This window comes from Ambystoma mexicanum, chromosome 9 (genome assembly GCF_040938575.1).
Source record: "Ambystoma mexicanum isolate Mex_15411 chromosome 9, UKY_AmexF1_1, whole genome shotgun sequence".
NCBI classification, from domain to species: Eukaryota; Metazoa; Chordata; class Amphibia; order Caudata; family Ambystomatidae; genus Ambystoma; species Ambystoma mexicanum.
The window spans coordinates 327,196,499-327,219,757 of record NC_090931.1 but is presented as its reverse complement, the minus strand read 5'-3'; the positions used below and the strand labels follow the sequence as shown (position 1 = coordinate 327,219,757).

At 48.4% G+C, this 23,259-nt stretch overlaps 1 protein-coding gene across 2 annotated transcripts in view; it reads right to left on the bottom strand.

The window, feature by feature from the left end:
* EIF4H (eukaryotic translation initiation factor 4H) overlaps positions 1-23,259 on the bottom strand; it is a 262,498-nt gene that overhangs the window by 96,868 nt on the left and 142,371 nt on the right. For both annotated transcript variants that reach the window (XM_069614734.1, XM_069614735.1), the window contains exons 3-4: positions 14,782-14,846; positions 14,604-14,700 (exon numbers count right to left, since the gene is read on the bottom strand). In XM_069614734.1, coding sequence (XP_069470835.1) covers positions 14,604-14,700; positions 14,782-14,846 — 162 coding nt within the window. The remainder of the gene's footprint in view (positions 1-14,603; positions 14,701-14,781; positions 14,847-23,259) is intronic.

Genomic DNA, 23,259 nt, shown 5'->3' with positions numbered 1-23,259 from the left:
CTCTGGCAGTTCGCCCTCCTCAGGGTACGATCGTGGACGGTCTTCTCACCGGCAGGGGTACTGGCAACCCAGCTGGAGGAGATTTACGCGGCGCACACCAGGAACCTCTGAATGTGACCCCGGTGGGGCCTGTAATAGAGGAGGTAACCTTGCATCCAGCTGGCCCAACAATTGCAGCGTGGACAGAACTTGGAGCGACAACATAAACTGCGGGTTAACCAGTGGGTAACTAGCCGGACCAGCTCCCACCGACCATCGAGGGCCCAACGCTTTGACGTCCCAAAGCCGACAGGCCCAGCACATGCTCCTGGTCGTCCACCCCCAAGGACACCGAAAAAGCTACAGTATCTTGCTGTAGAATGCTGTCAGGCAGCAGCGAGTCAAACAAGACTGCCACGCCCCACTCGTCAGCAACAATCCTTCATGTCCATCCTCGTGGACGAGAAAAGCATCGTCCATTATCAAACGCAGTCGTCGCCGGAGCCGACACCACCATCTACAACGGAACTGTAGATTGGAGAGCAACCCTCAACGGGCCCACCGTCGACAAGGTCGACGTTGGTACCACCACCTGCGGTGTAGATTTCACCAGAGGCCCGGCCGGCTTGGCAGCACTGGCCCGGTGTTTAGAGGACGACCTGTGATGGTCCCCGAAAGAGGAGCACTTGGATGATGAATCCTTTGGCTTGGCCAAGTCCTTCTCCTGCGCCGTCGACTTATCGGGCCTACTACCAGACCCCCGGGAATGGTCTGACCGACCATGCTTATATGAAGAAGCACCCTTCAACAGCTGCCTACTCGAAGAGGATGTACTGCTCTTTCCCTTCTCCGAGGCTGGTGCAGGATGATGTTTCTTAGCCGGAGGCTCGGCCGACTCCACACGGCGATGTTCGACCAACTGCACAGGCCGCTCTGAGGACAGGCTCCGGACCGACCCCACCTCCAAGGCCGGGTATGTGCCCACATTAAGCCAACAGACCACCCGCCGATTGCAATCCTTAAGAGTCTTCTGTGAGAACCCTCGATAAATCTCACAAGTGTCTGCCGAGTGATGAGGGTAAAGGCAGTAGAGGCAATCCATGTGCCCGTCGCTCTCCTACACCTTCAACTCACAAGTTGCACAGGGGCGGAAAAGAGACTTCTTCGGATCCCCAGAAGCCATCTCAATACTCAAGTAGCAAACGCACGTGCAAAAACGCGAACACGAGGTGATCCCAACAGTTTGGAAATGGTTGAAATCTGAAGGGAAGCTGTGGGGGCGGGGCTATTTATACCCTACGTCCTATTGGTGGGGACTATAGCACCCAAAAAGGACGCTGGAAACTAAAGTGTTGAAGTTTTCCATAGGGAAACGCTAGGTTAAAGTGACCAAGGTTCCTAGCCTGATGACGGGGAATATTCATAGCATGTGAATCCATGAAAGATCCAATGCTGGAGAATTGACTTTACTTAGCATTGTACTTGCTAGACCCAGCACACCCTATTTTACAATAGAGTGCTGGAGGGGTTACTTAGAATACCCCGTGTCTAAATGCTCATGTAACTTTTTTATGTTACCCTTTCCTCAATTGACTGGCTGGTGGCAGTGGTTTCATTTTGAACTACCTTGGTTTGCATTTACCGCGACAGTTTGCAGCTCCGGTAGAGTAACCGCAGGAGCCATCTTTTTCAAAATGGCATACAGCCATCGTTGCTAAAATGGTGCTTGGTCTTTTTTGCCAGGTCTTTGTAGAAAGGTCCTTCTAGAGGGTTTCTCTGCGCGCCAAACCAGGTTTGGTCTCTTCGTTAATTTCGCCTTTGGCAGGGTTTCTGAGAGAAATCTGCCTCTGGCTCCAGAGTGTCTGGGGTAGGACGTGAGGGAGGTGCCCGAAACTCCCTGTGGTTAGTCTCCTAGGAGACCCAAATGCACTCTGGTGATTAGCTGGCTGACTGTCTGGCCAGGACAGCCACCCTGCTGGGTTAGTGACACCTAGGCTGGAACGAATGGGAGAGAACTGAATAAAAGGCGAGTCTTTTGGCTTGGAAGGCAGAGTCAACCACTGGACGAAGGAACCAAAGCTCTTGAAGAGGATACCTGCTGCAACTCCTGGACCGTTGGTTTGCCTGGTGAAGCCCTGCTGCAGTGCCAAGTTGCCTAGTTCGTATCGACAGAGAATCCCCTGCAAGGACGACTTCTGCCTTCGAGTTGGTGGGACCAATCAACTCCCAAGTAAGCCACCTGGACACTCATCTTGGAGCTGGTTGAAGTTCCTCAGAGTTGCTGCAGGAACCGTATAGCCAGGGTGAGGGACACCAGATTGTGTGTGTTAATTTTAAGCTGGCCTAAAGCTTTTGGAAGGGGATACCATGCATCTCCTCAGCACTCCGCATAAGGTGGTGTGTGCTGATACCACAATGGGGACTGTAGAAAGGATACAAAGTATCCTTCTACCCTTGGGAACAGTAGTTCACACAAGGAACCCAAGAGAAAATAATTGAGCCCAAGGGACACCCCATCAACACTGCACAAAAAGTGCACTGTGCTGCAACAGGAAAATGCAGATGCCCAAAAAATTACAGGAACATAATTCCAAACATTAAGTACGGAGTCATAAAAAGAGTAAAAGAAAAGAGGGGGGGAACGGGGAAGGTTCCCACTCACTCAGGAACATAGAAAAAGACACCACAAGTCCAGCAAATAAATACAGAGGGTCAAGTGGAGATCTGGCATAAAAATGAAAATCTAACCCAACACTGCACCATCATCATGTGGTCCTTCAAATGAAGGATAGGTGTGCTTTTGCAGCAATGACGCAACACCTCCAAGTCGCCATTAACCATTACAAGGAGGAATTTGGGGAGGGCAAAAAAAAAGAACGTTTCTAGACCTTTCAGATGCTTTGAGAAATAGAGTATTTCTCAGTCAAAAGGTAGAGGCAGAGGAGGCCACCAGGGGGCGCGGGCAGGATGGACGCCTGAACGTCGAGCTCCGCACCCAGCCCCGGGTGAATCACGATTTATCGGCGAAACGAGGGTCCCATATACTACGCGACCCCCCCCAAAAGACGTGGAAGCCTGTGGCCCCCACCTGGGTCCAACTTTGGTTCCGATCCGACGCTCCTGTGCGGAGTTACACGGACCAAGGCGATATCGGCTGCCCCTCCCCCACGACCTGGCGCGGAGTGGCGCAGGAGACAGCACGAGCCGCGCCGCCCACGAATAGGCCCGAGAGGGTGAGCCCGCGGCGCTTCCTCCCCTGGGCATCCTCCGACTTGAAGAAAACCGTCCACCCACACAGGGAACGCACGCCCGGCGCCTCTGGTGCCCGAGGCCCGGCCTGACCCGGAGAAAGGCGGCGTCCGTCGTAAACTGGCCGACACGAACCCCTCATGAACTGGAGAGAGAACTTGCTGAAATATCAGTTTGTTCCCAAAGAAAGGACCATGGCCGCCGGTAGCCCCACCGTCCCACCCCCGGATCTGGGGGCTATCCAGAACAACATCCAAACGATTCTGGAGGAGATACGAGGTATGAGGACAGACATGGGGGCCAAACTGGCCGACCTCACCACCAAGGTCGCCACCCTAGAAGACCGCGTGGAGGGCGTCGAGAATAACCAACTTTCGGCGACACTCCTCGAAACCCAAATGGACATGAGACTCCGAGACATGGAAAGGCGCGAGGAAGAGCTTCGGTTCAAGGTTGACGACATGGAAAATAGGGAGAGGAGGAACAACCTTCGAATCTTTGGCCTGATGGAATCTGAGGGCGAATCCGTACAAGGACTTGAAGGCAAAGTGCACGATATCGTGAGGATCGCCCTGGGAACGGAAGACGTGGGGGCGACCAACTTCGACAGGGTGCACCGAGCGGGGGGGGGAGGCAGAGGCCCACGCTCGGTTCTGGTTCGGCTGCACTACTACAGGGACAAGATCAGAATCCTGGAAAAGGCGAGACATCTTGGCACCATACAGTACGGTGATTCAAAGGTATCCATCTTCCAAGACCTCTCGGCCCTAACCCTGTCAATGAGGAGGAAATGCGGCACACTCACAAGATGGTTGCAGGGAAAAGGAGTCCGATATCGGTGGGGTCACCCCTTCTATTTGGAGTTTGAGTGGCTAGGTGAGAAACACCACCTGGTGTCGGAGGAGGACATACGAAGAGCCACGGACGATCTGGTGAACGACCAGGCGGGCCATTCGGGCGCCCAGGAGGGAGGACCACGGGACCCCCCTAGGGGTCCCGACGGCCCAGGAAATCACAGTGGGAAATCTAAGGTCAAGGGGGCCCGAAAGTTTCGGAAAACCAGACACCCGTCGATGAACCCGGAAAATCACACTGACTCATGAAAATGACGTTCGATTGGAAGGAGAGAAAATCATGAGGTGAGAGACGATTCAGGGTACGGACGCAGGAGGCCCCGGGCCCACGAACTGCCTTGAACGGACACCGCGGCGGTGTCGCGTTTGGCCCACCGGACCTTGGGTCGGCAGACCATTATGTTAAAAAGTTAACTGTTTATTTGTGTTGCCCCGCGTTTGGGTTTCTGGTTGTGGGTTGAGGGCCCGGGCGGGGTCTCTGGTTTTTGTCTCGGTTAAGTGCACCGAAGGCCTGCAGGGGCCGACCTGAATCGGACTTGCGATCTGGGACTCTCCAGACACACGAAAACCCCGGGGCTGGGGTTGGAGTCCTTGGTGGTTCGTTGACCGGCCCCAACACATGTTGGGGAGAGTGGACGGACGCCTCAAGGTACAAGGGTGGGGAGGGGGGAGGGAAGACACGGGGAGGGGGGTCAGTTGCAAGGGGGGAGGGGATGGGGGGGATAACGGGGTAGTTTGGGGGACTCAGGGGGAAATTCAGTTCAGACCGCAAGAATACGCTTGGCAAGGGGCACTAAAATTCAATCACCACGAGGGGTTCAGAATACGCACACGGTATGATGACAACGATTGAAGGGAAGGTGGGCACGTTAAATGTCAAGGGTCTAAACTCTCAAAATAAAAGATCCCTCACGGGCAACATGTTCCGAAAACAACACCTGACGGTCCTATTTCTACAGGAAACACATTATAAGCGCGGGAGGGAATCCAGAATCAAGGGGAAAGACATCGGTAGCAACTATTGGGCTTCACACCCGACCTCGAAGAAGGAGGGGGTGGGCATTCTCCTGGGAAGGGCTCTCCAACTAACGGGGGTGGAAACCAAGAGGGGGTTTGGGGGTCGATTTCTGGGTGTCAAGGGGCTTTGCGAGGGGCAGCGAGTTACTCTCGCCACCGTATACGCGCCCAACACGGGCCAGGTGGAGTTCCTCACACGGATCTTTGGTGTCATGGATGAATGGGCCGAGGGGGCCATGATTCTCGGGGGTGATTTTAATCTCATAGCCGACCCCCAACTGGACTGGTGGTCCGCCAGAGGTGGGGTACCCAAGGGGATCACGAGGGATAACCTGGCCTTGCAGAACCTCTTGAAGGATCACTACTGGGTAGATGTTTGGCGCAAGGCGTACCCGGCCCAGGGTGGTTACACATTCTTTTCTCCCCCGCACTGCACCTACACCAGAATCGACCTTCTGTTGGCCTCAGAGGAGGGAGATGGGGCGATGACCCAACCAAAAGTCGAGACCATAACGTGGTCGGACCATGAACTACTTATAGCTAACTGGTCCCTGCCCATCGCCCCGAGATCGGCTCGATGGCGGTGCAACGACACGCTCCTTAGGGATCCAGTATTCCGTGAGTTCATGAAGCAGGAAATGCTGGCCTACTTCGAGACAAATGACACGGGGGAGACGGACATGTCCATGGTATGGGAAGCGGGGAAGGCCACCTTCAGAGGCCTCCTCATAGCGGAGGGCTCGAGGCGTAAAAGAGAGAGGGGCCTGATCGAGAGCAGACTCCGAGGGGAGCTGCAGATCTTGCGGGCCAGACTGGGAGTCCCGGGAGTGGACCGGAGGGCACTATTGGACGAGATGCAGGGCAAAAGACAGGAGCTCCATACGGTTCTCATAGGGGAGGTGGTTAAGAGGATGCGATATACCAAACAGAGATACTACGAACAGGGCGACAGGGTAGGCACTCTGCTGGCTCAGAGGTCGAGGGGGTGTAGAGTGGAGAGAGGGATTACCCGGTTGACCGACGAAGAGGGCAGGGTTCATGGGAACCGGCATGAAGTGACGGAATGCTTTGCTGAGTACTACAGCAAACTCTATTCTAGGCAAGCGGGCGAATCTCGGGAGGACATTGCCTCCTACCTGGCAGAACACCCCCTCCCCAAACTGACCGACCAGGACTTGGAGGCCCTCGAGGGGGAAATTTCAGAAGAGGAGGTGGAGGGAGCCATCAAGAGACTGAAGGCCGGAAAGGCTCCTGGCCTTGACGGCTACACAGCGGATTTCTATAAACAGACCCAGTCCACCTTAGTGAAGCCCCTGACCAAATTGTTCAACCAAATTAGAGGCAACGACACGATCCCCCCGACTTTCCTACAGGCCCTCATCACCGTCATACCTAAACCTGGTAAAGACCGGGCAGCTTGTGGGTCTTACAGACCCATTTCACTTCTCAACTTAGATGCCAAGATCTTTGCTAGGATCCTGGCCTCCAGATTGGAAAACTCCCTCCCACGCCTGATACATCCTGATCAGGCGGGATTCGTCCTCAATAGACAGGGTTCCGATAATTTAAGGAAGACCCTCCATGTATTGGCCACGACCGAGGCCAGGAATGAAGGCGCTCTCCTACTGGCTCTTGACGCGGAGAAGGCCTTTGACAGGGTCAGCTGGGCTTTCATGAGGGAGGTTCTCTTGTCAGTGGGGATGGGTCCAAGGTGGTTGGGATGGATATCCGCGCTCTACTCCTCCCCCTCGGCCAGAGTGGTGGCTAACGGGATTGAGTCTAGGGAATTCCCCCTTGAACGTGGCACGAGGCAGGGATGCCCCCTGTCTCCGTTAATCTACGCATTGGTGATGGAACCGTGGGCAATCTCGATCCGCAATGATGCGGACATCAGTGGTGTACAGATGGGGGATATGCACTGCAAGATCTGCCTCTTCGCGGATGACGCCCTGCTCTATGTCACCAGACCGTCCCAAACAATCCCTCGGGTTCTGCAGGGCCTCGCAAGATATGGAGAACTATCGGGGTATAAGGTTAATTTGGACAAATCGGTCGCATTCATGGGTGGGAACCTGCCAGACACGGAGGTGACCTTTGTGGAGGGTCTCCCCTTCAAGCGGAGCGATGAGGGGTTCCGTTACTTGGGAGTCCAAATCACACGTAACCTTGAGGACCTGTATGGGGCCAACTTCCCCCCCCTCTGGTCAGCAATCAGGAGAGACATAGAAAGGTGGGCGGGAACGGGTCTCTCATGGATGGCACGCCTTAACCTTATAAAAATGGTTATCCTCCCAAAATTTCTGTTTCTCTTTCAAATGCTCCCGGTCCAAGTCCCCAAGGCCTTTTTTGACGAGACAAAACGCATCCTCCTTAGATTCCTCTGGCAGGGCAAAAAACACAGGATTTCATACGAGGTTCTGACTAGGACCAAGGAAGATGGAGGGGTGGGCTACCCTGATCTCGAGACGTATTATAGGGCTTCCCAGTTGAGGATCCTGGTCGATCACTTCTCACCGGGACCGAAAAAACAGTGGGTAGCCATGGACAATAGGCCCCTGGCGCCCGTCACACTAGAGGAATGGCTCTGGGTCCCAAGGAGAACGATCCCCAGATCAGTCTTGAACCACCCGATTCTAAGAGTACTGTGGTCCCTGTGGAGAGAGGGAGGTTACTATAGATGGCTCACGACATGGCCCTCCCCCTTGAGCTGCATCTGGGCCCCTCCTTTCCTGGCCAAAATAGCGGAACCAGCAGCCTACCAGACATGGTTCGAGGCGGGCCTTAGTAGGACCGGCCAGTTGTGGGTGGGGGGCTCCTTCCTCCCCTTGAAGGACCTTGAGGAAGCCCTGGGAATAGGCACGCTTTCCCCGTTCCGATATCTTCAGCTTAAGGGTGCCCTCACGGAACCATCTTGGGGTGATACCCTCAGGAGGGAACTCACAGACTTTGAAAAACTCCTTCTGACCGCAAGGGGCTCCAAGGGGATAATCTCCCGCCTATACAAGCTCTTTCTGTTCTCCATCCCCCGAGACCCGCCACCAGCACGCATACAATGGGGTAGGGACCTGGGCGAGGAAATTGATGACGAGAGATGGACAGAGATGTGTAGACGGGCCAATCGATCCACATCCTCCCTCCAATATCGCCATCAGGCCCTCAAGATATTACATAGATGGCACTACCCCCCGCAAAGAATAGCCAAAATGCGTCCAGGATATGACCCACACTGTTGGAAATGTAGGACAGAGAGAGGTGACTATATCCACATGTGGTGGGGATGCCCAGTGGTCCAGAAATACTGGGACAAGGTGCGGACCTGGATCAAAGGGGTAGATGGGATAGAACGAGTATCCTGCCCGTGGCTCTTCCTCTTCGGGATTAGTAACGAAGAGGACCGGGGTAACACTCATGATCACATGCTCCAGGTGATGCTGGTAGCAGCTAGATGCTGTCTAGCGCAGAAATGGAAACACCCGAGAATGCCAGGGGAAAAAACCTGGGTGACCAAAGTAAGGGCCATCTACGACATGGAGTTCCTCACACACCTGCTCGATGAGTCTAAGTCCAGTATCGAGGAAATTTGGCTCCCCTTCTTTGATAAGTACGGCCGAGTGGTCTAGGTCCTGAAGACTGAGCTGAGGGATTCCCCTCCTCCCCACGGATGTGGGACCATGGGCCAAGGACCCGGCTGAGAACTGAACTCGTTTGGCCCATATGACTTTGGCGTGCCACACGCATATTGTATTGACGCCTCCATCATTAAGAGAGCCCGTTGTGCAAGTGTTTATCAAGGCTATGTAAGCGCGAACTGAAGGGGGGTGGGGGGAGGGAGAGGGAGGGGGGGGGGCATGGGGTGTGTTTCGTCTGGTTTTCTCTTTATGTTAACTCACATTAATAAATGCAATGCAAGAATGTAACCTCGTTATGCACCAAGGAAACTTAATAAAATTGATTTTCAAAAAAAAAAAGGTAGAGGCATTACTTCTAAACTATTCAATGAGCTTGGTACAGTCATAAAAGACCAGGCTCTGATGTATGAAAACATGGCATGCAGATCTTGGAAAGATCTGGGGCAAAAATCTGGAAAAGGACAGCCAAGTCATTGGTATGCACTGTTCATAAGGAGCAGGACTGGATAAAGGATGTTAAGCTAGATTGTATGCAGTACCCTTTGGGTGCACAACAACCCTGACCTGGCAATAGGAACCCAACCTTTGGTACAAGTCTGTACTACACCGGTTGGTAGCATGTTTAGCAGCCTGACTTCTCAAGAGGGGTCAGGGTCAATGTGAGCTGTAGGGGAGTTAGAGATTAACAGTGACAAGTATTCAAATAAACTCTTACACACAAGCTTTCTTGATTAAACAATTATTAATTTGAGTAAGCATTCTTCAGAAGGGGCAATATAATAGTAACACAAATACACCTAGATTCTCTAAATCCGCAAATACCCATTTGGGATGGCACACAGACACTTCCTACACCCCCAGGTGACTTAAATAGCTAGGACACTGGACATTAATACATCACTGTTGCATTTAGAGTAATACTTATGAGTATGTGAAAGAAAAAGTTATTAGAACAAAACAAGAGATCAAATATTCTGAAGCAGGTAAGTACTTTTGGTAACCCCCAATGCCATGCAAGTAAGCCCGTTCCTGGGAGGTAGACAGAAACACCATCAGAGGGAAGAAGTCATTCAGGGAGCCAGGCCAAAGTCAATTGGGCAAACGTCTAGTTGAGCTGAAGCAATTCTTGTAGGTAGATAAAAAGTCTTGCACAATGTTTTAGAAGTCTTTGTAGAAAAGAAGAAATCAAAGCTGGCCCACAAGCCGATTCGGCTTGCGAGTTAAAGCTGCTGTTGGCAACTCTACAGAAACAACCACGACAAGTCTCGACAGAACAAATGAAGTTACACAAGAGGTAAGTTCTTAGACTTTACAGTACCTTTGGTTAGAAGAATAACTGTTTCAGCTGGCTTCTGTTCCTCTGCAGATCCTGTGTTTCTAGGCCTCAGTCGTGGGGACAAGAGGGTGGACATCTGGAGGACTCCTGCACTGCAACAAAGTCAGCGACAGAAAAGGACCAGCTTCTATTCAGTGGCACGTCGCCTTCGCCTTTTCAGCTACTCGCGTCTAAGCAAATAGCAACAATGCAGACTCTTGGCTGTCAAGTTGGGATTTCCTTGCATCTGGGGGTCCAGCACTCTGTTGAAGTGGCTCAGGCTGGGTCAGTCCTGCTTCCTGGGAGTCCGGAGGCTCTTCCTTGAGCTCTTGGCTAACTTAAAAGAAAAGCACACTAACTGGTGTTCCTCTCCCTGGCTCTTCGGTTCTAGCAGCAACTGCAGTGAAATCACAACCAGTTTCGAGAGGATGTCCAGGTGGCTTACTTTGGAGTCGATTGGTCCCACCAACTCATAGGGAGAATTAGTCCTTGCCGGGCTTCTCTAGTCTAGGCGAATTCTGAGCTTCAACGCAGCAGCAGGGCTTCACCGGGCAAACCAATGCTCCAGGAGTTGCAGCAAGCGTCTCTTCCTAGTTCAGATTCCTTCGTCCAGTGGTCAACTCTGCCTTCCAAGCCAAAAAGCCTCACCTTTTATGCAGGTTTCTCTAATTCATTCCAGCCTAGGTGTCAGTCACTGTCATGATCTCTGCTTCCAAAAGATCAGGACTTGCCCGACTCCCTTGGAAGCAGACCCATAACCCCGGTTCAGAGTGCCAGCCAGTCCCAATTGGGACCTTTTGGACCCTGTCCTGGCGCCAGTGGCACCAGGCTCATAAAGATGCCCAGTCCCAGCGCTGGAAGCGCCGGGCTCATAATGCTTGGGTGGACTTAGCTGCAGCAGACCATGCTGCTTACTTACCTGCCAGTTGAACCCCTGATCCTCTTCTGTTTGGGACTACTTTTCCTGTTGGGTGGGCAGGAGCCACTCCCTAGGTTCAGAACACTGGAACTCTTCTGGAAAGCAGGAACTCTTTTCTTACCTAGGCGTGGCTGTGGAAGGAGACACCTAAGCACTACAGGAGGCTATTTAAACCACACCCGATGGATGAATCTTGCTTTGCGTTATTCTGCATTCTCTGCAGCAGAACGCTCATCGTGTCTTCTGCTTCTGATCCTGGGCCTAAGGGAACAAAGGCTTACCATCCTGGAATCCAGTCTTCAGCAGCAGCTGTAAAGACAAAGAAAGAACAGGTTAGCACTACGGTCTTCAGTGGCAGCGCATCTCTTACCTGGTCCATCGGCTGTCACCAACGCCTCGCGCTGCATTCCGGCATCTGAAAGACAAAAGCTTACCAGCTCTTCGCACGCTCCGGAGGCCTTCGGCGCTGCATCCCGCATCTGAAAGACAAAAGAAGGTGCGTTTAAAGACATTGGGCAACTTTATTACTCACGTGCCATTACTCCTTCCCACGCCGAATCCAGTGGGTATTCCAGCACCCTTCAGCTTCTCTAAAGCTCCGAACTTGTACCTGCAAGATAAAAGGGACAGTTAGTGCGCATCGTGAAGCAGGCTACAAGCGCTTACTTACGTGCTTCCAGGCGCTTCTATTCCTCACGCGGGTTCGATCCTCAACTCTCATCAGCCCGCCATCCGCCATCGCCGGAACCCTGCAAAACAAGAGATATCATTACAAAAGACTTTTAAGACATTTGAAGTGCCCAGAACTTACCGTTCGTGCAGTTAACGACGGACCGCAGTCCTCTGAGGTCAAGAGGCCTGCACCCTTATCCAGTGAAGAAACTGGTTACGGCACCCTGCCCCGAGGCAGATGGAGAGCTCAGCGTTCACTTACCTAAGACATCTCTTCGAGTCAGACATACAGTGCACAGAGGTCCAGCCCAAAGAGCCAACCGTGTGTTACACATCACCTTTGAAGATACGGCATTCACCCAGTCAAGACCGGCGCCTCTGCGGGAATCAGGTGAGCGTTAGTCACCCAGCAGGGTGGCTGTCCTTGCCGGACAGCCAGATGGCCAGTCACCTAGGAGTGCATTCTGGTATCCTAGGAGACTAAGCACAGGGAGTTTCGGGCACCTCCCTTGCTTCCTGCCCCGGCCAGATACCCTGGAGCCAGAGGCAAATGAACAAAGGGACCAAACCTGTTTGGTGTGCAGAGTAAATCTCAAGAAGGACCTTTCCACAAAGAAATGGCGAAAAAAGCAAACTGGTGCCATTTTGACAAAAATGGCACCCTTGGGTGCTTTACTGCAGCTGCGAACACAACCCCCGGAAAAAGCACACAACGGTAGTTAAAAGTAAACCACTGCCACCAGCCATTCGAGGAAAGGGTAACATAAAACATGTTACACAAGAAGCTTGACAAAGGGGATACTAAGTAACCCCTCCAGCACCCTATTGTAAAAGTGTGTGTGCTGGGTCTAGAAAGTTACAAATGTAAGCAAAGTCAATTGCACTTTACTGCTCTTGGAAACAGTTCATCCAAGAGAAGGTATTTAAACCTTTGGGAAATATGAAGGACTTCCCTGTGCCACTGCGCTGAAAGTGCTGTGTGACAATGTAAAAGATGATGCCTATGGAGTTTGTCAGACTCCACAACCAAAAGAAACAGAGGTTAAATCACATTTAAAAATACACCAGTGGGAAAAGGGGTCTCACTTTCTACAGGTTAAAAGTTCAAGTACTCAAAATCCAGCAAAGTTGCTGGGGATCTAAGGTAGAGGGGAATTAGCACATTTCTAATAATTCTTTTAACAATGGAAGTGAGCATGTTGCTGCATATCTGGTGGCAGTGTCCAAAGATTAGATTGCGGGATAAATCATGAGAAGTAAAATGTGGTCACACAATACCTAAAGATCCTGGTACTTGCTTAGAGCCCCAAAAGGGGTGATTTCTGTTGGTTAAAAGATCCAGTGAAGCTGCACTTTTAGTGATTGGGAATTTCTGAAAGTCAAGAGCGGGCCAGAGTTGGAATGCTGGTATGGTAAGATGGAGATTCTAAAGTGGTCCATTTGAAATAAATGGAAATGTACTGTTATTCTTTCAGGTAGCAAATAGCGTGTTAGAACATGTGAAATGACACAAAGTACCCGCCCAAACCACTTAAGGGCACTGAGGCTTTTGAACATTTGAAATATTAAAGCAGTAGAAATACAAGAAGTTAATTTGAAAGTAGGATGCACAACTACCAAACAAAAAGGCTGGCACAATCTCACTAAAATTTGAGTATTTTTTTGAGCGCCGCTCAAGCGCCCAATTTTGTAACTATTCCTATTTTGTGGTTATGATTCATGGCCATATACAAAAACAAAAAGATTTCAAAATGTATTACATAGCAAGGTGTCAGTCTTTAAAAGAGCAAACGAAACATGAAAATAAAGCTGCCTCAAGTTACCATAACATCACTAGCCACGTGTAAAAAATATTCAGTGATTTAAAAAGAAAAATAAACCACCACAGTAAAAAAGTACAATAGTCCACCAGAAAATGTTGCAACACATGGTTCGTTGCCACCAGAGTGCCCAAAGCATATCACTGAAGCATACAAATTGTTGCCAGAGGAAAATAAAACGACCACAATGTTGATTTGCCACTCATTCTGAGCCCTGGGGTTCACAGCAATTACGGCATTAATCCCTACTTGCAATTGTAGATGCCAGTTAATAAGAGACATTGCTTCTCGCTCTTGAAAACCTTACAAAGATACAAATAAGCCAAAACAATATACATCTCAGTAATCTAGTTACAGGTTTAGCAGGAAAGTGGAGTTTATAATGATACTGTACTATTTTATAAGTAGGCATTTGACGTTTAAGTAGCACTTCCTTAACTGGTTTTGGGAATTTAGCAGAAACCGGGGCTTAGCACTCTTAGGAGGCCTTGTAAACTGCATATGGTTGTACTTTGTGGTATAATAATGTCTGCTGACTTTAGAAACATGTTGGTATCCGCGCAGTCCCTTAATGTTCCTTCTACCCAACTTCGTACTTGACTGTAAATGTACATCCCTTAATTATGAAAAGTAAAGCCTTTCTCAGTAACGTACACAAACTGTACAATCCTGTATAGGTGGAAGAAATGCACCATCCCTGTTCCCTTCCCAAGAGTGAAGTCTGGCTGCTCAGTCATATTACCAAAGTCAGGGTGAAGCCTAACTTGGTAAACTGCCTAGCACTAGAGGTTTTTTTTGCACTAACCCATCAAGCAAGGATAGTACAAATGTATAACTTGCTGTATATGCCTGCTTCCAGTGTGCACCAAAAAATAAAACAATGCAAAGTCACTGGGTGCTTGCAAGGCCTTTTTCCACTGTATGCAATAGTCGCAGACGTGAACAATTAAAGTTTGCACAGACTTTATGCACGATTGCAATTTCACACGTTTAGTGCACCCAGGCAAGAAACAAACTTCTCACCTTTCGTGGATTTGACATGTACCCAGTAATGTTCAGATTGACCGATATCGGTAACACATTTTCACTAAATGACACCTATAAAACAGTGGAAGATAAACTATTTTAAATCAGTACAAAAATAGTCACCTCTGTCATCTGGCCCGCCTTTCCTGAAACCAAAGCCACCTTTTTCCTTGTTCCTGCCCTCAGCTATGTCAACTCTGAGCGATCTATCCGCTAAAAGCTATAGAAAAAAAAGAAAGGACTGTCAATTAATTATTAGGCAACATATATACATTGACCATTCAACACACCTTATACTTACTGCTCCATCATACGTCAACGCTTCTTTAAGAGATTCCACGTCATCAAATTCTACATAGCAAAAACCTGAAAAAATAAATTTGTAAATAAATTAGATCAAATTCTAAAATGCACATTCTGGATAACAATTGCTAGGCGGCAACCGCATCAGTAAAGGTCTCATCTCTTTAGTACTGCAATATGTACAGTCACACAACCATGCAAGGGTGCTTGCAATAGTTAATCATGTGGATGGACGCTGCGGCAAGGCAAAGGAGTGGGGGAATAGGGAGAGAGGGGACAGGGAAGGACAGCCATGCAAGCTAACCAATCAATGCAACGGCAATAAAAATATAACTTCAGAATCAATCTACTAATAAACCTGCATAACAGCTGTCTTTGCCGGTGGTACATAAAGGTAATGCTCACTCGCTTTAGCTTCATTGCTGCTAAAATTGTACCCGTTGCATTTTAGGTATGGTTTTTAAATCTTTTATTGGGCCATCTTATCTAGGTCACATTGTGGAATCTGAGCTGCTGAATTTTATTTGCCGTTTTTAAGAAACGAACTGTCAGTTTTAATAGTTAAAGCGTTGTGTTGATCTTATCCTAGCTTCTGGCTTAATAGCTTAGTCACTTTGCACCGAATACTATCTTTTCCCTTGGAACTACACTTCCCAGCGGTCTTGTAGTTCTAGGGACCATTTGTTTGCTAATCAAGCGTGTGAGCAGAAAGCCTGTCTGTGCCTGGCCACGCTAGACGTGTCACAAGACGCCGGTAAGACGCAAAAACGAACTACTCACTGACTCTGCTGTACCACGTTTTAATATGGCACCCCACTTTTTTTGCAGGTCAGAAATTCAGAAGTTGCGAGAATATAGTACAAAAGTACCTTACCGAGAGGATCTATGAAACATCCTTGTCACTACAAGCAGAATAGTTTGCAGGGAACGGATGCCAAAAAAAACTGACCATCTGGCCATGGTATCCAGCTCAACCCGTAGCGATCCAGCTATCAGTTGAGGCAGTATAAATCAACACATGTATAGTCGAATGGCATACAAGCACTCAAATAGGGATGACTAAAAAATTTTATGACATCGTCGGCCCACCCACAGATAGAGTAAACTTCACAGAAGCCAACATTAGAAAAACTGTTGGGTAGAATGTTCATTTTAGTGCTCAATTCCTCCCACCTTTAGAGACCCACAGCTCTTTTGCTGGACTTTCGGACTCATCATTTTTATCCTAGACGGAGAGACCTTTTTCTCAGTCATGTATTTTGATCTGCTTTGGATTATGCAGTTTTTTTTGGAGTCTGACAAACTCTACAGGCATCTACTTTTTGTGTTGCGACAGCAGCTTCAGTGCAGTTTCACAGAAATCCTTTAGATTTCTCATAACGTTTAAATACTTCTTGTGAGAACTACTGTTCCCAAGAATAATAAAGTGAAATTGACTTTACCTTCTCTTTGTAGGTCCAGCAAACCCCATTTTATGTATAGTGCTGGCAGGGGGTTACTTAACAGCCCCTTTTCCTACTTACTCATGTAGGATTTTTTATATTACCCTGACTACTTTAAATGGCTGGTGAAGTATTTTCCTACCATGGTACTTTGACAGCAGGCTGAATCCTCAGCTGCAAGATAGCACCCATGGGTGACCAGTCTGTCAAAATGTCCCCGGTCTATTTTTGCCACTTAGTTTGTGAGGCCTTTCTTGGGTTTTACTCTGCGTGCTAAACCAGGTTTAACCCCTTTCTTTGTTTTGCCTTTGGCGGGGTTCAGTACTGAAACCCGCCTCTGACTCCAGTGTGTCAGAAGGGCAGGAACTGAGGGAGGTGCCCAAAACTTCCCTGCCCTTAATCTCCAGGGAAACCTGAATGCACCCAGTCCAGATAGGCTTGCTAGCTGTCCTTAAAGGACAGCCACCCTGATGTGAGCAACAGCTAGGCTGTGCATGAATGGGAGGAACCTGCATAAAAGGCGAGGCTTCTTGGACTGAAGACAGTCGACCACTGAAGAACAACCAGACGAAGAAACCGCGACAGATGCCTGCTGGATCCTCCTGAACCTTTGAATTGCCTAGTGAAGCCCTGCTGTGCTGAAACTCTTTCTGCTCGACAAGAGCAGCTCCGGCAAGGACGACTTCTTCCCTTGAGTTAGTTTGTTTTATTCACTTTTTGTGCGCGCCAGACCCAGGGGTAGCAGGGCGCAGTGGCAAGAAAATGTGAAACTTACAAGGTTACATCATAGCAAAATGTACATTAGAAATGACATTAGGGTCACACAATTACAAAATATACAGGTTCAAATAGGTCAATCAGTTACAATTGTATAGAAAGAAGGTCTAGTGATTTATACCAGTAGGAGGTAGGTAACACCGGTCAACTGAGGTCAGTTGAGGTAAGGAATTGAATGACTTTTTTCCTAAAACAAAAAGGTAGGGCAGGTCCGCTCTAAGGTCTTTTGGTAGTGAGTTCCAGGTTTTAGTCGCCTTTACCGGGAAGCTATTTCCTCCAATAGTAGGGAGTCTAAAGTTTGGTATTGTCAAGCAATTAGAATTGCCAGCTCTAGTAGGTCTAGGAGATGTTCTCCTGTGGAAGGAATCAGGTAGCTAGGGGCAGAGTCATTAAGGGCTTTGTGGGTCAGGGATAGCATCTTGAGTTTTATTTTGTTCTCCGTGGTCAACCAGATGTGATGGCGTCTGGCGGAAGAAATATGGGACCGTTTATTAATGCCTAGTGCAGCTCTCAGGGCATTATTTTGTAATGTTTGTAGTCTTTGGGTTATTTTTTTTGTATTAGCTCCAGAGTATAGAGCATTACAATAATCAATTCTGGAGAGAATTAAGGCTCTAGCCAGGATTAGGCAACTCTTATTGGAAAGGAATGGTTTATCGGCTCTAATCAATTTGCACGTGTAGGCCGTGGAGGAGGCAAGGGATTTTAGCTGTTTATCGAGTGTTAGGGTAGAATCAAGATAGAATCCCAGGGTTTTTACATCCTTGGATATTGTTCCCATCTATGTTGAAGGAGGAGAATTCCTGTCCTAGATTTTTGATATTGGCTTGGGTACCCAGGATAATCAACTGTCTTATCATCATTCAGACAAAGGCCGTGAGTGGCCATCCATGCCTGGATGATAAGGTATACCCTGTTCACCAATTCCATGTCTTTAGCATGGTCCCCAGAAAGCGGAAGGAGGATGTGTATCTGCATAATTCGTGAAGGTGATACCAAGATGTTCCAGATCAAACAGGGGCTTGGTGAAGATGTTGTATAGAGTTGGGGATACACAAGAGCCCTGGGGAACACAAGAGATAGGGGTGGGATCTGCCGCTGCTGAGGGGGAGAAGACTCATCGTTCTCTCGCTCAGGAATGACTTGATCCATCCAATGGCTTCTGAAGAGAAATGGGCGGCGGAGTCCAGGTGGCTGCAGAGGACTTTGTGATCCACCAAATCAAAGGCAGCTGAGAGGTCCAGGAGTAGTAGGAGTACTGTTCTCCCTTTGTCTCTCAGCTCATCAATTTGAGACTTCAAGTCAATGAGTGCAGTTTCTGTTCCGTGTAGGGGACGGAAGCCCGATTGTCTTTCTCCTAATAGGTTGTGTAGTTCTAGGTGCTTTTGAATTTGGTTGTTTGCGGCTTTGTCCAGAATCTTAAGAAGAAACGGTACCGTAGTAATAGGGCGGTAGTTAGTAGGGATGAGAGGGTCTAATGTCTGCTTTTTAAGGAGAGGGAGTACCCAGGACTGTTTAAGGTTGGCAGGGATGGTGCCTGAGGCGAAGGATGCGTTAATCAATTTAGCGATAAAGGGAGATAATTCTCTGGCAGCGTCTTTTATCAGCTGTGCTGGGCAAATGTCTCCTTTGCAATTTGATGGTTTAAGCGACAGGATAACTTTCTACTTCCAAAGTGGTCATTTTGGAGAAGTGGAAGGTATTACTGTGCGCCAGTGGGTTATTGGTGTGAGGCATTTTAGGCAAATCCTGAATTTTGAGTACTTCTTATTTTTGCTGGATTTTATTTTGGAGTGTGATCATTTTATTTGCTAAGGCTTGCTGGATATCCGTGCACCAAGGTTTGTCCTTAGTACAGGTGTCCTGAGTGGCAATGGGAGACTCGAGTTACTTTAGAATGGAAAAAAGCTCTTTCATGCTGGAATTAGATTTAGCTATGCGGTCATCATATGAGTTACGTTTTGCCTGGCAAACTTCTTTTTTATACAGTGAGGAGGGAGTGGATAGTTTAGCTTTGTTATCGACTGATTGGCAGAGCCTCCAGGTGGTTTCGCTCTCTTTTCAGAATGCGTAAATCTCTTAGCTGTGGAGTAAACCATTTGTTTAGATGAGCTTTTGGTTTGCTTGGTCTAAGTTTGAGAGGAGCCACTTTATCTAGGGTAGTGAGCATGATAGAATTAAATTCTTGCACTACGATGCTAGGGTTTAGATTAGCTGATAGAGCGTTAAGGGTTGGTAATATAGCTGAGATCACTTTCTCTACAGCGATACATTTTTTTATTTCTAGTCAAGCAAGGTGGCGCTAGTGGAAGGGCCGTGGGGTTAGGTCTGACGGTAGCTAGGTTAAAGGACACCAGGGAGTGGTCTGTCCAGGGTAAGGGCATTATAGATGAAATAGTGGCTGTACAGTTGCAGTCAGCTATCCAATCTAATGTTCTTCCCTTCAGGTGCGTAGGCTTATCAACTCTGAGTTAGGCCAAGTGCATGAATAGTGTTGGCTACCAATGTAGCGTTGGTATCTGTGGTGTCATGGAGACCTAAATTAAAGTCCCCAAGAAGGATGGATTGAGAGCAAGGTTTGAGGTTATTGGTGAGTAGGTTATGGAGATCCTCTTCAAAGGTACCTAGCGGGCCAGGGGGTCTATATAAGAGGTGGATGATGAGTGTTTGATTATTATTTAGTTGGAGTTTGGCAGATAGGGTCTCACAAGATTGAATCGATTGGGTGGGTACAAATCTGAGAGAAAGGCTTGTTTTAGAAATGATAGCGATGCCGCCGCCGCCGCCTCTAGCACCTTCTCGGTCGTGTCCAACTATTGTGTAGCCATCAGGGATAGCTAGCATGAGCGAAGGTCCTGCTGCATTGTGTAGCCAGGTCTCTGATAGCGAGAAAGTCAAGGTTGCCTTCTGTAATTATGTCGGCAATGTCTTGGGCATGGGCGACAAGCGATCGCACGTTAAGGAGTGCTCCAACAATAGTTGGGGTCTTAGTGACCTCTATGGCTTGAGGAAGTAGAATAGTAGACATATTGGGTGTTTTTGACTTATTGTTCTGAGTTAAGCAAGTATAGGAATTAGGTTGTGAAAGTTGTCCAGTATGACGAGGTTTACAGACCTGCTTGAGGTTTGTTTTAATGTTGGTAGAGGGCCGAGATCTGCGGAGAGTTCATGTAGTTTACAAAGTCTAGCACGGAGTCTGAGGTTTCTGCTAGGTGTATCGCATGGGTGAGATATCGCGGTGGGTGTTTCAAAGGGCTCAAACCTCGGACGTAAATATTGAGTTATCGTTGAGGTGTACTACAGACGTCAAGAGCGGCAAGCAGTTAGGTACATTAACATCTGGCATGATGAGTAAATGTAGGATAGTCCTCAGTAGGGTTGTGTAAATGGCTGGTAGATACATAATTGTATAGTGGTGACCTATCTAGAATACCACATTAGTAACCGGTAGGTGTGCAGGCAATCAATAACTCAAAGGCAATTACTCAAATATGGCCGACTGGCTAAGTACATATATAGGCAATCAATGACTCAAAGGCAATAACTCAAACATGGTCAATTAGGTAAGTACATGTGCGGGCAATCAATGACTCAAAGGCAATCCAGTATGGCAGTCTAGGCGAGTACAGGCACTCAGTGACTCAAAGGCAATTGCTCAGGTATAGCCGACTAGCTAAGTACATATGCAGGCAATCAATGATTCAGAGGCAATACTCAAGTATAGTAGTCACGTAATGGTTGGGCGGCTACCGTGACCAGAGTGGTGTAGGCCAGTGGCGGTAGGTGTGTAGAGCGACAGCCAGGTGGTAGGGTTTAGCGCCTAGGGGTGAGGGTTGGTCAGCTTGGGATCAGTGGGTGTGCTTTTTATATGCTGGTGGTAGGCTTACCCGATGACCTCAGGCGCTGGAAGGCAATAGTGAGTGGACCTGGGGCAGTGGGTCCTCCATGCTGATGCTCTCCTGTGTGGGCCAGGGGGGACTGGCGGTGGCAAAATCGGCACGAAACAGGCAGCAAAACAGGTGTTGTCTTTAGTCTGTGGTCCTTGGTGCTGGTGGGCCGGCTTCGCCTGCCGGTGACCAATGGGCACTGTAGTTGGAACGGCGGCCAATCAGGGGGTCAGATGCTGGAGTGGGACCAACTAACCCAGAGACGAACTTTGCTGGAAGACCTTTCCCAATTGGCTGTACTTCCTTGCTGCTGCTGGAACAGAAAGAGTGCCAGAGTGCCAGGGGTACAGCAATCTAGTAGAGTGCAAAGTCTGTAAGCCGGCCAAAAGCTCCATGAGTCAGAGGACCCTCCTGAAGCAGGACAACCCAAGCTCCAGTCACCTCCCCTGAGTGCTGGACCTAAGGAGTGAAGGAAGCCCAACCAGTGTCCAAGATCCGTGGTGGTGAAGTTCACTGCGCGCTGAAACCGTGAAGGCCCGCTCAATTTGAAAAGAGCCCGTAGCTGCCACGGAGCAGGGAGTCCTTCAGATGCCCACCCTCTTGTCCCCACAACTGAGGTACAGGAACATAGAATCTGTAACACTGCAACCAAGACAGTAGCCAGCTGGATCGTCTAACCTAAAGGTACTGTTCTGACTAAGGGGTACTTAGCTCTATCAGTAGCTTGGCAGTAGCTGCTTTTCTAGAGTTGATCTCGGCTCTAAACTTTCACAAGTGTAACAGCTTGTGGCCCAACAGTGAACTTCCACAACAAACTAACTTCGTGCAAGACTTTTTTGCAATCAAAGAAATGCCTCAGCTCCATAGACTCTGTTCCAAATTGGCTTTGGCTGTCCTGGCTCACTGAAGACTTCTAGTCCATTGACATTTATTCTTACTGTCCCCCAAATGCGATACTTTAGTTTTTACTAAGATTGCTGGGAAAGGTTTTTATCTGGACTTCATTGGGAGATTTTAAAGTGCTGACATGCTCTGAGACCTGTTAACCTTTTTCCTTCCTCTAACCTTTCCTTTCTACCAACCTCGACATTTATAAAAGCACAAAAGTGATATATAAATGCCAATACTGTCCTAGTTAGTGAAGTCACCCCCGGGTGTAGGAAGTGTGCATGAGGCATCTCTAAAGAGCATCTACTTGCTTTGCCTTGATTCTGAGAAAGTATTTGAAGTGTATGTTTTCTTGTTGCACATTGCCCTTCTTAAAAAATGCTTACTTGACTGACAGTTAAACAATTATTTTACTAGAAAACCTTGAGTCTTATGTGCTATTTGGATACTTGGAGAATTGTGAACCTATAGCTCACATTTACCCCTCTTGAGATCAGTGTGGCTGCTCAGTCACACTACCAACTTGTGTAGTACAGACCTATACCAATATGTGGGTTACCTAATATCAAGAGGACAATGCGTTGTGCAGTCTCCCACAGAGTTACTACATAATTCTTGCCCAACACACCACTAGCATGGAACTACATTACGAAAAGCCAGACCTACACAGGGTAGGACCGACAAACTCTGCTGTGATAAAAATGTCTTTACTAAATACTAGATGGTCCCAAAATATGCAGGCCACACCCCCAGATTATAATTTCTATGCAGTGTCGAAGTGTATGAAAAGAAATAGTGGAACTATGTTCCCTGCTGGCCTGGCCCACTCCCCACAAACCCCATTGTTGCACCCCCTCCCACAATCCAAACCCCCAAATAAACACCTGTTCATTAAGGGAATGAACAGTGGAGTGCACTGAAGTGGAAGTTTCAACTTCTTCGTACACTATTTTAAAAACGAAACCATTCCGGAATGGTTTCTTTTTAAAATAAAAGTATAGGAACAGTGAAACTGAAAAATTAAAGTATAGGAGCACCGCTCCCGCCCACTTCGACCTCCGTTTGTATGAGGAAAAAACGTGCCCATTGTATCAGTGGAGGTGTGGCTTTTCTGATCAAATCTGGCCTACATGTTTTTGAATGGCCCATTGAATGTGGGAATTGCGAAATCATACACCTAAAACTTCTTCCGAATGGCAATTATAGTATGAATCTCATTTTGATTTAACCTTTACAGAAGAACGAACATCTACTTGCCGCCCTAAACAAACCTAACTGCGCTACAATTCTACTTTGAAACATAAATTACTGGCTGGGTAACTCAGAGGACAAGGACGCAGACGAGTGAGAAAGTCATCTTACATTAAGATTGCCTAGTCCTTATAAACATCCAACTCACTCGGGTGGCAACATCAGGGCTGGGTTGCCAAAAGACAATTAAAATTACAAACATTAGACCGTGCCCGTTAGTGTGTGGTATAA